At 44.7% G+C, this 14,419-nt stretch overlaps 1 protein-coding gene across 1 annotated transcript in view; it reads left to right on the forward strand.

Moving 5' to 3' along the window:
- Positions 1–7,452: 7,452 nt before the first annotated feature.
- man1b1b (mannosidase, alpha, class 1B, member 1b) overlaps positions 7,453–14,419 on the forward strand; it is a 40,404-nt gene continuing 33,437 nt past the window's right edge. The window contains exons 1-2 of the mRNA XM_055659960.1: positions 7,453–7,912; positions 11,374–11,482. Of these exons, the coding sequence (XP_055515935.1) occupies positions 7,808–7,912; positions 11,374–11,482 (214 nt within the window). The 5' untranslated portion in view covers positions 7,453–7,807. The remainder of the gene's footprint in view (positions 7,913–11,373; positions 11,483–14,419) is intronic.

The raw sequence follows: 14,419 nt of genomic DNA on the forward strand, positions 1-14,419 counted from the left end.
CTGAGGTACCGGGCAGGGCCGGGAGAGTGGGGCTGAGGTACCGGGCAGGGCCTGAGAGGGGCTGGTACTGGTACAGGGCGGGCAGGGCCGGGAGAGTGGGGCTGAGGTACTGGTACCGGGCAGGGCCGGGCCGGGAGAGTGGGGCTGAGGTACTGGTACCGGCAGGGCAGGGCCGGGAGAGGGGCTGGTACTGGTACCGGGCAGGGCCGGGAGAGTGGGGCTGAGGTACCGGGCAGGGCCGGGAGAGTGGGGCTGAGGTACCGGGCAGGGCAGGGCCGGGAGAGTGGGGCTGAGGTACTGGGGGCAGGGCCGGGAGAGAGAGTGGGGCTTAGGTACTGGTACGGGCAGGGCAGGGCAGGAGTGGGGCTGAGAGTGGGGCCGGGAGAGTGAGGTACCGGGCACCGGGCAGGGCCGGGAGAGTGGGGCTGAGGTACGGGCAGGGCAGGGCCGGGAGAGTGGGGCTGAGGTACCGGGGGGGCCTTAGAGTGGGGCTGAGGTACCGGGTACCGGGAGAGTGGGGCTGAGGTACTGGTACCGGGCAGGGCCGGGGCCGGGAGAGTGGGGCTGAGGTACCGGGCAGGGCAGGGCCGGGAGAGTGGGGCTGAGGTACCGGGCGGGCAGGGCCGGGAGAGTGGGGCTGAGGTACTGGGCACGGGAGAGTGGGGCTGAGGTACCGGGCAGGGCCGGGAGAGTGGGGCTGAGGTACTGGTACCGGGCTGAGGTACGGTACCGGGCAGGGCCGGGAGAGTGGGGCTTAGGTACTGGTACCGGGCAGGGCCGGGAGAGTGGGGCTTAGGTACTGGTACCGGGCAGGGCCGGGAGAGTGGGGCTGAGGTACTGGTACCGGGCGAGGGACGACGGGCTGAGGTTCAGGCAGCGGCCTCCCCGCCCTCGGTACCGGCCAACCTCTATAATCTCTGGTCCCGGCCGCTAGCGCTGATGTCCGGCGAGCCCGGGGCATAGGCGACCCGGGGGCAGCGGGGTGGGTGGTGTACAAGCACTGTGGCAGGGGTGGTGTCCTGGGGGGCGGGGGCAACATGTACTGGGGGGTCTCTGGGTCCCTGGCGCCTGATGTTGGGTAGGGGGGTGTTTGGCCGGGGGCGTGGGCATCCTGGAGGGAGTGGGGTGCGTTGTCTTGTCGGTGGTGTACAAGGGCAGGTGAGAGAGAGCTCCGTGTCCCTGGCCCCTGATGTTGAGTGAGGAAGTCCTGGTGTTGTTCCGGGGGCGTGTCCAGGGGTGTACCTGCGTGTCTTGGGTTGGGGAAGGACCCGAGCCTGGGGATGTCTGAGGCTCGGGGTTGTGTCCTGGGGTGGGAGGTCCTGCGAGGGGGAGAGGGGAGGAGGAGGGGTTCCTGGTGTTGGGGTGACAAGGGGTGGAGGGAATATGCTGGATATGGGGTTGGATAGGGAAACACCAGAGTGCACCTCACTATGTTTCTATCAGACTGACAGCCTCTGATTCCAGACCCATTTAATTATTGTCAATGTTAAAAATGCTTTGAATAGTTAAAGTTATGTTATAGTTACAAAATAAATACACACTCATGCTAGTTTCAATGAAATCCTCCATTTTATTTTTAATATATCTATTGTGGTGTACTCTGATCTGAACTTTCCAGTTATTGATAGTTGTGAGAACCAACTTTTAAAGGTGACAATTAACGTTGTACCCAAGCATTGTATGATGCAGTTTTGAATATATCTGTAATCTTAACTTTATAGTTTAAAAGATATTGGAACCAACATCAGAACTGCAGTAAAATATTATTTATATCTATTTTATTTTTTAGTGTCCTGACTATCTTGATCATTAGTATTACTTTTGTTCAATTTTGCTGGCTAAAAGTGAAATTTATAAATGCAGTGAAATAAACCAGAGAAAGATCACTATACATTCATTGTTGGGGGCACAACAAGTTATGATCAGGTGACTGCACTAAAGAGGCTGTTGGGTCACATGGGGGACCAAGTTCATAGATCCGTGAAGGTGCAACACAGAAATATACAGTGCCCTCCATAATGTTTGGGACAAAGACCCATCATTTATTTATTTGCTTCTGCGCTGCACAATTTGAGATTTGTAATAGAAAAAAAATCACATGTGGTTAAAGTGCACATTGTCAAGATCAAGAGAGTTTATTGTCATGTGTCCCTGACAATGAAATTCTTGCTTTGCTTTAGCACACCAGAACATAGTAGGCACAAATACAGAACAGATCAGCGTGTTCATATACCATTGTATAAATATATACACACATGAATAAATAAACTGATAAAGTGCAAATAAACAGATTATGGGGTATTAATGTTCAGAGTTTTGTCCGAGCCGAGTTTAATAGCCTGTTGGCTGTGGGGAAGTAGCTATTCCTGAACCTGGTCGTTGCAGTCTTCAGATTCCTGTACCTTCTACCTGAAGGTAGTGGGAAGATGAGTATGGCCCGGATGGTGTGGGTCCTTGATGATGCTGCCAGCCTTTTTGAGGCAGCGACTGTGATAGATCCCATTGATGGACGGGAGATCAGAGCCGACGATGGACTGGGCAGTGTTTACTACTTTTTGTAGTCTTTTCCGCTCCAGGGCGCTCAAGTTTCCGAACCAAGCCACGATGCAACCAGTCAGCATTCTCTCTACTGTGCACTTGTAGAAGTTAGAGAGAGTCCTCCTTGACAAACTGACTCTCCGTAATCTTCTCAGGAAGTAGAGGCGGTGATGTGCTTTCTTTATGATTGTAAGTCGTCAAGTTTATTCGTCACATACACATTATAGATGTGCAGTGAAATGAAAAGCGGCAATGCTTGCGAATTGTGCAAAAAAAACCCCAAACAAACTACAAATAGAATGGAACATATTCACATATTACATATTTGTGGGATGGAAGAAAAAGGAAGGATCAGTGTTCTCGGACCAGGAAAGAACTTCAGAGATATGCACGCCCAGGAATTTGAAGCTCTTGACCCTCTCCACCACCGACCTGATGATATAAACGGGACTGTGGCTCCCCATCCTCCCCCTTCCAAAGTCCACAATCAGTTCCTTGGTTTTGCTGGTGTTGAGGACCAGGTTATTGTGCTGGCACCATTTGGTCAGTCGGTCGATCTCACTTCTGTACTCTGACTCGTCCCCATCAGTGATACGTCCCACAACAGTGGTATCGTCAGCGAACTTGATGATGGAGTTTGCACTATGACCGGCTACGCAGTCATGAGCATAGAGTGAGTACAGCAGGGGGCTAAGCACGCAGCCTTGAGGTGCTCCCGTGCTGATTGTTATCAAGGCTGACACATTTCCACCAATACGAACTGACTGGTCTGTGAATGGGGAAGTCGAGGATTCAATTGCAGAAGGATGTGCAGAGACCCAGTTCTGCGAGTTTGGTAACCTGCTTGGAGGGGATGATTGTATTAAATGCTGAGCTGTAATCAATGAATAACAGCCTGACATATGAGTTTTTGTTGTCCAAGTGGTTCAGAGCGGTGTAGAGAGCCAGCGAGATCGCATCCACCGTTGATTTGTTGTGGCGGTAAGTGAACTGCAGAGGGTCCAGGTTTTTGTTGAGGTAGGAGTTGATTTGCGCCATGATCAACCTCTCAAAGCACTTCATCACCACAGACGTTAGTGCCACTGGCCGATAGTCATTGAGGCACGTCACCTTGCTCTTCTTGGGCACCGGTATAATTGATGCCCTTTTAAAGCAGGTGGGAAACACAGACCTCAGAAGTGAGAGGTTGAAAATGTCCGTAAAATCTCCAGCCAGTTGGTCCGCGCAGGTTTTTAGAACACAACCGGGTATACCATCAGGGCTAGTTGCTTTTCACCCCTCTGAAGGATTTTCTGACGTCGGCCTCTGTGACTGATTGAAATACCATCACAGCGAATGAGGGCTCGAGAAGGCACATCAGTGTTCTCCCTATCAAAGCGTGCGTAAAACGCATTGCGCTCGTCAGGGAGTGATGTTTCGCAGACATTCGAGCTGCCTCCAGATCTCGCCTTGTTGGAGGTGATTGCATTCAAGCCCTGCCACAGCTGCATTGTCAGATTTTATTAAAGGGTATTTTTAAATAGTTTGGTTTCACCATGTAGAAATTACAGCTGTGTTTATACATAGTCCCCCCCCATTTCAGGGCACAATAATGTTTGGGACAAAGCAATGTCATGTACATTGAAGTAGTCATGTTTAGCATTTTGTTGCATATCGTTTGCATACAATGACTGCTTGAAGTCTGCGATTCATAGACATCACCAATTACTGGGTGTCTTCTCTGGTGATGCTCTGCCAGGCCTGTATTGCAGCCATCTTTAGCACACTTGTTTTAGGGGCTAGTCCCCTTCAGTTTTCTCTTCAGCATATAAAAGGCATACTCAATTGGGTTCAGATCAGGTGATTGACTTGACCACTCAAGAATTTACCATTGTTTAAGCTGTGAAAAACTCCGTTGATGCTTTAGCAGTATGTTTGGGATCATTGTCTTGCCGTAGAATGAACTGCCCGCCAATGAGTTTTGAGGCATTTGGTTGAACTTGAGCAGATAGTATGTGTTTATACACTTCAGAATTAATTATGCTACTACCATCAGCAGTTGTATCAACAATGAAGTTAAGTGAGCCAGTACCTTCAGCAGCCATACATGCCCAGGCCATAACACCCCCACCACTGTGTTTCACAGATGAGGTGGTATGCTTTGGATCTTTGGCAGTTCCTTCTCTCCTCCATACTTTGCTCTTGCCATCACTCTGATATGTTAATTTTTGTCTCATCTGCCCACAAGACCTTTTTCCAGAACTGTGTTTGCTCTTTTCAGTACTTCTTGGCAAACTGTAACCTGGACATCCTATTTTTGCGACTAACCAGTGGTTTGCATCTTGCAGTGTAGCCTCTAAGTCTTCTGCGGACAGTGGTCATTGACCTGACTCCTGAAGAGTGTTTCTGATCTGTCGGACATGCGTTTGGGGATTTTCTTTATTATAGAGAGAATTCTTCTGTCATCAGCCGTGGTCTTCCTTGTCCTGCCAGTCCCTTTGCGATTAGTAAGCTCACCTGTGCTCTCTTTCTTCTTAATTATGTTCCAAACAGTTAATTTTGGCAAGCCTAAGGTTTGGCTGATGTCTCTAACAGTTTTATTCTTGTTTCTCACTCATAATGGCTTCTTATCTATCATAGGCACAACTTTGGTCCTCATGTTGATAAACAGCAATAACAGTTTCCAAAGGTGATGGAAAGACTGGAGGAAAGTCTTCTTCTTCTTCTTTGGAGTTTTACGGCAGCCGGCATCCGCAATGTTGCATTGCTGCCACCTTCTGGCTTCATTCCACAGTACTCATGTCTTTATATTAGATCCTTTTTATAAGCCCAGAGGCCCTCAAGAAATCAAACAACAACTTTATTCCTTTTCCTTTCCCTCCACACTCTAGAATGTTCTTTACTGATATTTCTGTCAATCCAATTTTCTTCATTTCAATGATCATAAATCCTGGAGGAAAGTCTAGGTGCTGAGAGCTCTCTTATACCTGCATTAAGGAGGCAATTAAACACACCTGAGCAATTACAAACACCTGTGAAGCCATATGTCCCAAACATTATAGTGCCCTGAAATGGGGGCGTTTATGTATAAATACTGCTGTAATTTCTACATGGTGAAACCAAAATGTATAAAAATGGCCTTTAATAAAATCTGACAATGTGCACTTTAACCACATGTGATTTTGTTTTCTATTCCAAATCTCAAATTGTGGAGGACAGAGGCAAATACATGAATGATGGGTCTTTGTTTCAAACATTATAGAGGGCACTGTATGAAAGGATATGATACACTTGACTTCATAAGTCCGTGCACGGAACATAGTTGTGATGTTGTGTTGTAACTTTATAAAACACTGGTGAGGCAGTGGTGAGAATTGTGAGCAGTTCGCCATATTAAAGCTGTTCGCAATATTATAGGTAGGATGTGATTGTGCTGCAGAGAGTATGTGAGGTTTCACCAGGATGTTTCCTGTATTGGAGAAATTTAGTTATGTGGAAAAATTGGATTGTTTTCCCTGGAAAGAAAGAGGCCTGATGGAAACAATCAGATTATGAGAGGCGTAGAGTAGATAGTTAAAATCTTGAGGCAGGTTCTCAAAAAAAAGGTATTGTTTAAAGTAGGCGATAGGGAATTTAAAGGGGATCTTAGGATTTGTTTACAGTAATAACTGCAACTTACTGCCTGAGAAGCTGATTGAATGGGATATAATTACTGGGTGACATTTAGACAGACACTTAAGTATGCAAGGCACAGATGATATCAAAGATTTCAAAGGTTTGTATTTGTCACATGTACCAATTAAGGTACAGTGATATGCAAATTACCATACAGCCATACGGAAAAAAAGCAACAAGACACAACTACATAAAAATTAACATAAACATCCATCACAGTGGGTTCCCCACATTCCTCACTGTGATGAAAAGCAAAAAAGTCCAATCTCCTTCCTCTGTATTCTCCCTTGGTCGGGGACCATCCATCGAAGCTCCCGCAGCTGGCGGTCAAAGCCCCCCGTCGGGGCGATCGTAGCTCCTGCGGCTTGGAGTTATCAACATCGGTCTCTGACCAGAGACCACGGGCTCTGTGATGTTGTCCGCAAACACCCACAGTTGGAGCTCCGAGGTTGATCCCTGACAAAGGGATCGTGGGCTCCGCGATGGTGTCCCATAGGCTCCCTGCGGTTGAGCTCCCAATAGTTGGTCTCCAGCAAAGGCCGCCAACTTCCTCGATGTTAGGCCGCAGTGTGGACAGAGATACGATACGGAAGAAATTTGCATCTCCGTTGTGGTTAAAGATTAGAAAATGTTTCCCCCCAGCTCCCAACATAAAATAAGCTAAAGAACACTAAAATCATACATTTAACACATACTATTAAAACTCAAAGAAGGAAGGGACAGGCTGCCATTGCTGGCGATATGATCCTAATGCAAGCAAATGTGACTCATGCAGTTGTGCAAAATGGCTGTCATGGATATGGTGGGCTGAAGGGCCTTATTTCCGTGCTGTAAAACTCTATAACTTTCTGTCATTAGCTTATTTTCAATTTAAAAAAAAATGCTGCACAGTTCTCCATTTACCAGATAAACTTTCTAGCTAATTTAAATTTCCTTTATCACTAATGTGCTCTCGTAGGTTTTATTAACTACCTCTGTTTTACTTGTGAGGTAGTATTTAGGAAACCTTTTCTAACCATTACACTGGCTTTGCAGTGAAAATATGTCTTTCATGGACTGAGTGCTCTTTCCCCATTTTAAGTCCTACTTTTATGAGACAAGTTGTGTGTGCATATTGTTGCTCTCACTGGTGGCATATCAATGTACACATTTTACGTATTTACACTCGGCAATGAGTCACAATAACTATCTTAAATATATGATGAATAGATTTGTCAATGTGCCTAATGGACAGGATTCCCAACATGAGTTTTGTCAAAACGCATTTATAGGTAAATTTGCACTGATGCATGTATGACTGTTTTTCTGTGCCGTGTTCTTTCAGATGGATGGGTGGATGGATGGAATCAAGCCAAGGTTTTGATGGAAAAATAGTGTCACGGAGATGATTGGGCTCTGCTTCCATTACAAATTGATCCCTAAACCCATTTTCTTTACCATGCATTGTACAAAGCTTTTGTTACTGGGAACAGATGCTAGCATTAAAGCTAATTTATTTTGTTCTGTGTTGGGCAGGAGCTCTTGTGCCCTGTTTTTAAGACAAGTCTCACATCACTGCTTTACTCGTGCATTGATTGCAGCATACTGGAGAGTCATTCTCCCAGGATTGTGAAGAATGTATTCACCGCAACGGAGGGACTTTATATCAGTGACCCTGGGTAGCCAGGCAGGAAGGAACTATGACAACAGTAAAACCTGGCGAAGACAGTCATTTTGGAGGGTAAGTTCAGTTGCGACAGGAATATTCCTCGGTGCTTTATCATAACATTAGGTTCAGTGCGACCTTATTGTTTGCTTGGTTAGTATCCAAAATGAGATACGTCGCAGAGACTAAGTCTGTCTCTCACTTGGTTACGTTAATATGACTCAATAGTAAGGGAAGGTTGTGCAATAGGCGCTTTACATTTTAAACTGGATTTTTGAAAAATCTCCATTACGGTTGCATTTTTGTTCAATTTACGTTTTTCCATTTGGAAAGTGAAATAATTCCATGTCACTGCTACTTGGCATCAATTACCGAAGCTGATGGATTAGTCCTTGGGTAAGATTTATGCTCCCAGTGAGGCAATGGCATTAAAATAGCATAGCAAGTTCTATACAAATACTTTGATTTTAAATTGGAGAGATCAGCAAGCAGAAAATATGGTATAGTTAGGTGTTTAAGAAGGAACTGCAGATGCTGGAGAATCGAAGGTACACAAAAAAGCTGGAGAAACTCAGCGGGTGCAGCAGCATCTATGGAGCGAAGGAAGTAGGCAACGAAACCCTTCTTCAGAAGGGTTTCGGCCCGAAACCCTTCTTCAGAAGGTCCAGCTTTTTTGTGTACCTGGTATGGTTAGGTCTGCTTGTCTGGCTTTCAAGCCCTATACTCAATGGTTAAAATGTGTTGACTGTTTCGTGTAAAGACACGTATGGTGAACAGATTTAATTTAATTATTTATCTCAGTAAGAGATCAGAAGTCAAAATTGTTGAGTTCTTTTCGCAATGTTAAGAGATAACATCGAAATGCATGTCCTTCATCTCATAATAATAAGTGGAGCATTACCTAATACACATGAATAATGCAAAGAAAGCATAATTCTTGTTTTTTTTTAAATTGCACGTTTAGTTTAGAGATACAATGCTGAAACATGCTCTTTGGCCCACTGGGTCCACATCGACCCAGTGATCCCCGTACACTAGCAATATCCTACACACTAGGGCCAATTTACCAAAGCCAATTACCATCCAAACCTGTACGTCTTTGGAGTTTGGGAGGAAACGGAGCATCTGGAGAAAACCCACACGGTCACGGGGAGAACGTACAAACTCCGTACAGACAGCACTCATAGTCGGGGTCGAGCCCGGGTCTCTGGCGCTATAAGACAACAATTCTACCGCTGTGCCACCGTGCCGCCCCTGAACCCACCTGCTTCTAAACATGACTTACGGAAGTCTCATCCAAAATCAGTACGTCAAACAGTTTTGTATTCGTTGATCAATCTTCATTTGCAAATGCAGTAACTATACTGTTGCAAAAGCCATTTCCTGAGACAGTCCCTTGAGATCATGGGTGACTTCCACTTCCATTTTGTAGATTCTGAGCTGGTGAATGAGGCCAATATGAAAGCTGCAGACCCTTCAATGGCTGGGGGCAGGTTATGGCCAAGGGGTAAGTAGGCGAGTAGTCGATGCGGTGGTCCGCTTCAGCTGCCTACTCAGTGGCTCTGCTTTAGGTTCATTTTACTAACCAGAGCCTCCATATCCTTTGATAGACACAAAATGCTGGTGTAACTCAGCGGGACAGGCAGCATCTCTGGAGCGAAGGAATGGGTGACGTTTCGGGTCGATACCTTCAGACAGAATGAAGACTGAATTGACCCGAAACATAGATCAAATTGAAGAAGGATCTTGACATGGATAGGAAAGGTTTTGAGGGATATGGACCCAAAAGCAAGTAAATGGTATTAACTCGGGAAAGTAGCATGGTTGACATGGATGGGTGATGGTGAACTTGAAATACAACATCGTGGTTAAAAAAATTGAGAAAAATATTGTGACATTGCCGTATCTTGTTTGGCACCATTCTTTACTAAGAGTAGTTCTTTTCCGGATGCCTTGGGTAATGGCAAATTCAAATGGCCATGTGTTGTGACTTGTGCTACTCCCAGCTCTTATTATTGTTTAGTGAAGATCCTGTCCACTGTGCCTGCCTCTTCCTCGGAGACTTGGTGAAGGCAGTTGAGGAGTTCTCTGGCAGTGACATTCCCTGTGGGTAATTATCACATTTGCTCTCTTTTCTTGAGTTGGGCACCATTTCTTGAATCTCTTGGAATTTCTTTCTCATCCCAGATTCGCAAAAAGGCTATAGAGTAGTGACTGAACTGGATCTTTTTAGGATTTTTCCAGTGATACTGCCTGCTCCCACTTTATTGAGCCAAGGACTAAAGCAGCACCGTAGAGCCTCCTGTTAGGAGATCTACTTCATGGCTCCCCTCCCTGATCAGGACCAGGTCTGATTTGGAATGAGAGGTGGTAAGTCACTGTTACTTAGCTGGGGCTTGGCCACCTTGACTTGTTAGTCAGGAGTAGTGGCAAGGTTGGTCCAGATGGACGTGTGAATGGAGGCCAGGGCACTCTTGTTAAGGACTGAGTCACGGTTGAGGAGGTCTTTCTTTTCCTTCCAGCAGGTATTAACTACTTTGTCCCATTCTTGCTGAGGTGTGATCTTAGTTGCTTGGCTATAGCAGGCTTTTACATTGCTGAAGAGCATGACCGAGGCTGCCAGTGTTGCTGCTTTTCCTGCAGTCCCTCCAGCCATCATCCAATCTTCAGAGCCTGAGTTTTCTTCTGGACCTCTATTTTGGGTGCCTGTACAACTGTTTTGGGGGGATAGGTGGAGCATCTAATCCAGGATCTCTGCATTTGTGATTAATTAGCTTTTCAATCTCTGGGTTATTAAACCAGCCTGGCCGGTTCTTGTTGGAGAAATCGCAGAGTCTTTTCATGAATGCCAATTTTGTTAAACCACAGGGTAACCCTTTATTTGCAGCCCGTGTCGGGTGGGAGTTGACAGGTATTTGAGTCGCTACCTGAGAAAGGCTAGTTTTACCAAGCACCTGCCATTGTTGGGATTGTCCAGGTGAGTCCTGATATTCCAAGTGCTGAACACAATGCGGCAGAGAGGAAGTTGCCTCTGTTAACCGTGGGAGTCATTGTTGCATGCCAGCTATTACATGGGCTACACAAGCAGCATCTTGACCAACCTGCCAGAGGCTCAGAGGTAGCAGATCAGGGAAAGCAGCCTTGTGCCCAGATCAAGAGAGTGCTGTCAGGCAGGGAGAGACAATGGGTGACATCTGGACAGGGTGCAGTTCAGATAAGTTTCTGCCTTATTCTGTTAATTTGCTCAGATGTGCCCTTACTAGGAAAAGAGCAGATGTCTTTCCACCAGTATGAAAGTCAAGCACGATTCTTGAACATCTCCAGGTGGTGTCTGTTTCATCTCTAGTTTATTCCATCTTCTGAGGAAGTGGTATGGTTAACCATTTGAGGAGGGGGCGGGAGGGAGAAGCAAAAAGAAAGATGAAATCACACCATTTGCAATTGAAACAAATAGACCGATGATGCATTTTGGGGGCGAGGTTTTATAGAACTCCACAATTACATTTTTTCCCAATTTTTCTGTATTTTTCAACTAGAAATGGAAACAGCTGTCAAGATTGCAGCGAAGTTTAATTGCCTTCATGTTTATCTTCATGATGTTCTGTGGTATTGCAACATATCTTAACCTGTCTGAACACTGGCAAGGTAGGCAGCATTGCTGGCTTTTGCACTTGAAGATTGTCTAAATTGTCAATTTGAATACATTCTGTGTTTCCACAGTAAGAAAGCGGTTGTCATAGCTGTTTGAAGTTACCATATACAAGCAGTAGTTATCTTTTTTTATGTAGATGTGTTGAAAGTCAAAATAGATAATAGAAATAAAAGCAGAACATGCAGCCTATGAGAGAGCACCTGTTGCAAGGAAAGTGGTTAGCATTTGTAAATGTTCAGCAGATGTGAGATATCGATGAGATCATTAACTGTCATTAATCCAGACTGTAGCCTGTGGTTAGGCCTTGCCCCAGGGCCGCAGCTGAACTAACCTATAACAGACGCTTAGCTGCCGACAACTTCAATGTCAGTGTGCTGAACTTGTGTACCAGACCATGAGTGGTCACCAAATCTCATCAAGGCCCTGCTTCTGGCTGAACAATTACCAGGCTGTGTGAACATTTTAAATGTCTCTGACAATCAGAGATGTTTGAATGCTGTTAAAATTATTTAAATAATTCAGAAAATTCATTTTAGAAATACAAAACTTCAAACACGTTAAACTGTTTTAAATTAATAATAAATATACAAATTAATAGTATCACGGGTAATAAAACAGGATTAGTGAAGGATTAATGTAAAAGGGTGTTTGAATGCTGATGGACATTCGGTGGGCCACTGCGCTGCATGGTTCAATATCAGTCCAGTGATTCAACCACAGCATTACAGCTTTGAGTTTTTGCAGCTGGAGCATTCATCGCCAGTTTACTATATTGTGGCATTTTTTCCTAACCCGACTGAATGCAGTTAATTGTGGATATATAAAGTAGCAAGCTCTGTTGTGGCAGTTGACTGGAACATGTTGGTTGTTTGATTCTAACTCGATTCACATCACGCACCCATCACAAATAAGAGCTTTCCTGGGTTGCAGGAAGACAATGAAGACAATGCACACAGACGTGGTGATGGAAAATGGATTGTCGGAGATACAAGAGACTGTGGGTGCTACAATCTTGAGCAAAAATAAATTGCTGGAGGAACTTGGTAGATCAGGCAGCAGTTGTGGAGGGAAATAAATATCAGCCTTGTATTTCCTTTTATAAGTGTTGCCTAATCTACTAGGTTCCACCAGCAGTTTTTTTTTGTAGTGGATTAGGTTGAGTAGCGTCTTTTTGATTGAGAAAAAATATGTTCAGTGGAATGGCCACATGCCAGAAATATTCTATAAAATAGAGGTCTAAGAGCAGCCTATATAAGCTATCTCTATTTGCTTTGAATACAATAGTTCATTGTTGCAGCAGTAGGACCTGGGGCACGCAATGCTGTCTCGAGGTGATGGGTCTGGGGCACATGGGGCCGTGGTCTGTGATGCTTGTGTGGCTCCTGAAACTAAGCTCTGTCTCCTGCACTTGGTGTCCTCCTTCCTTTATGTTCGGAAAAACCATTGGTCTGGCATCACCACATTCTCAAGTGTGCTGCATTTTTGGTGTTTTACTGAACGATGCAGGAAGCCACTAAAGTCAAGAGTCAAGAGAGTTTTATTGTCATGTGTCCCATGCACAACAGAATATGTAAACATAATACAGAACAGGAGATAAAAGTTCATTGTCTATACACCATAGACCATATATATATATATATATATATATATATATATATATACACAATAAATAAACAGATAAAGCGCAATAGGCTGTTATTGTTCAGAGTTTGTTTGATGTTGTGTTTAATAGCCTGGTGGCTGTGGGGAAGAAGGCCCTCAGTCCATGCTTGCTCTCCACAGAGCAATCCCATCCATGCTTTTTATTGCCCTGCAGCTTATTCTCTTCCTTGTATTCATTGACTCCACTTTGTTTCTGGTGCTACTAGTTGACACTAAGGGGTAATTCATGATGGGCAAGTCAACTGCCAGCATGTACTGAGGTTCTGGGAGGAAGCTGGAACTGCCAGCAAAAACTAAGGTGTTTGTGTAACCACCACACAGTCAATACTCTAGGTCAGGTCGAACCCAGGTGGTAGGAGCTGTGGAGGAGTTTTACTAGTATATAAATAGTGGTAACCAACTGAGCAATTTTGCATTAATCTGACACCCACCTCATCTGGGCCACAGATTAGTTTCACATTATACCCTCATTAGGAATGAGAATTACGCATCAGCTGCTTTTGGGGCCGGGGATATTTGATTCTGGTCCCTTTCTGCTAAAACAAAATAGAGTTGTTTCCCTTCATCTAACCTGTACTGATTTAGTTATTTCACAAAACATGTTCCATATTTCAATTTGGCTTGTTGAGGTGGGCAAATGTAACAAATGTACTGTGTGGCATTATTACAGGTACTGCGTAATTGGTAACACGAGATGCCAAAAGATTCTGAAGGTAGCTTGCCAGTCTGGTTAAAGCTAAAAAGCAAGTTGTTTTTAAGCCTTTAATACTATAGTGTAGAATATAACCTAGATCAGTTTGCATGGAATTATACTTGAGGGAATTAGAAAATAACTGGCTGTCACACAACTGAAATTGGTTTAATTATATAGGAATATTTTGGTTTCCTTCACCTGTTTGTTGGAGCAGTTCAGTTTTCTCTCCAGCATATAAAAGGTATGTTCAATTGGATTCAGATTGGGCGATTGACTTGGCCACTCAAGAATTGACCATTTTTTAGCTTTGAACATCTCCTGTGTTGCTTTAGCAGTATGTTTGGGATCATTGTCTTGCTGTAGATTGAACCGCCAGCCAATGAGTTTTGAGGCATTTGTTTGAACTTGAGCAGATAGGATGTGTCTATACATTTCAGAATCCATTATGCTACTACCATCAGCAGTTGTATCATGAATAAGTGAGCTACTTTCAACAGCCATACATGCCCAGGCCATAACACCCCCACCACCGTGTTTCACAGATGAGGTGGCATACTTTGGATCTTGGGCAGTT

This window comes from Leucoraja erinacea, chromosome 31 (assembly GCF_028641065.1).
Source record: "Leucoraja erinacea ecotype New England chromosome 31, Leri_hhj_1, whole genome shotgun sequence".
Classification (NCBI taxonomy): Eukaryota; Metazoa; Chordata; class Chondrichthyes; order Rajiformes; family Rajidae; genus Leucoraja; species Leucoraja erinaceus.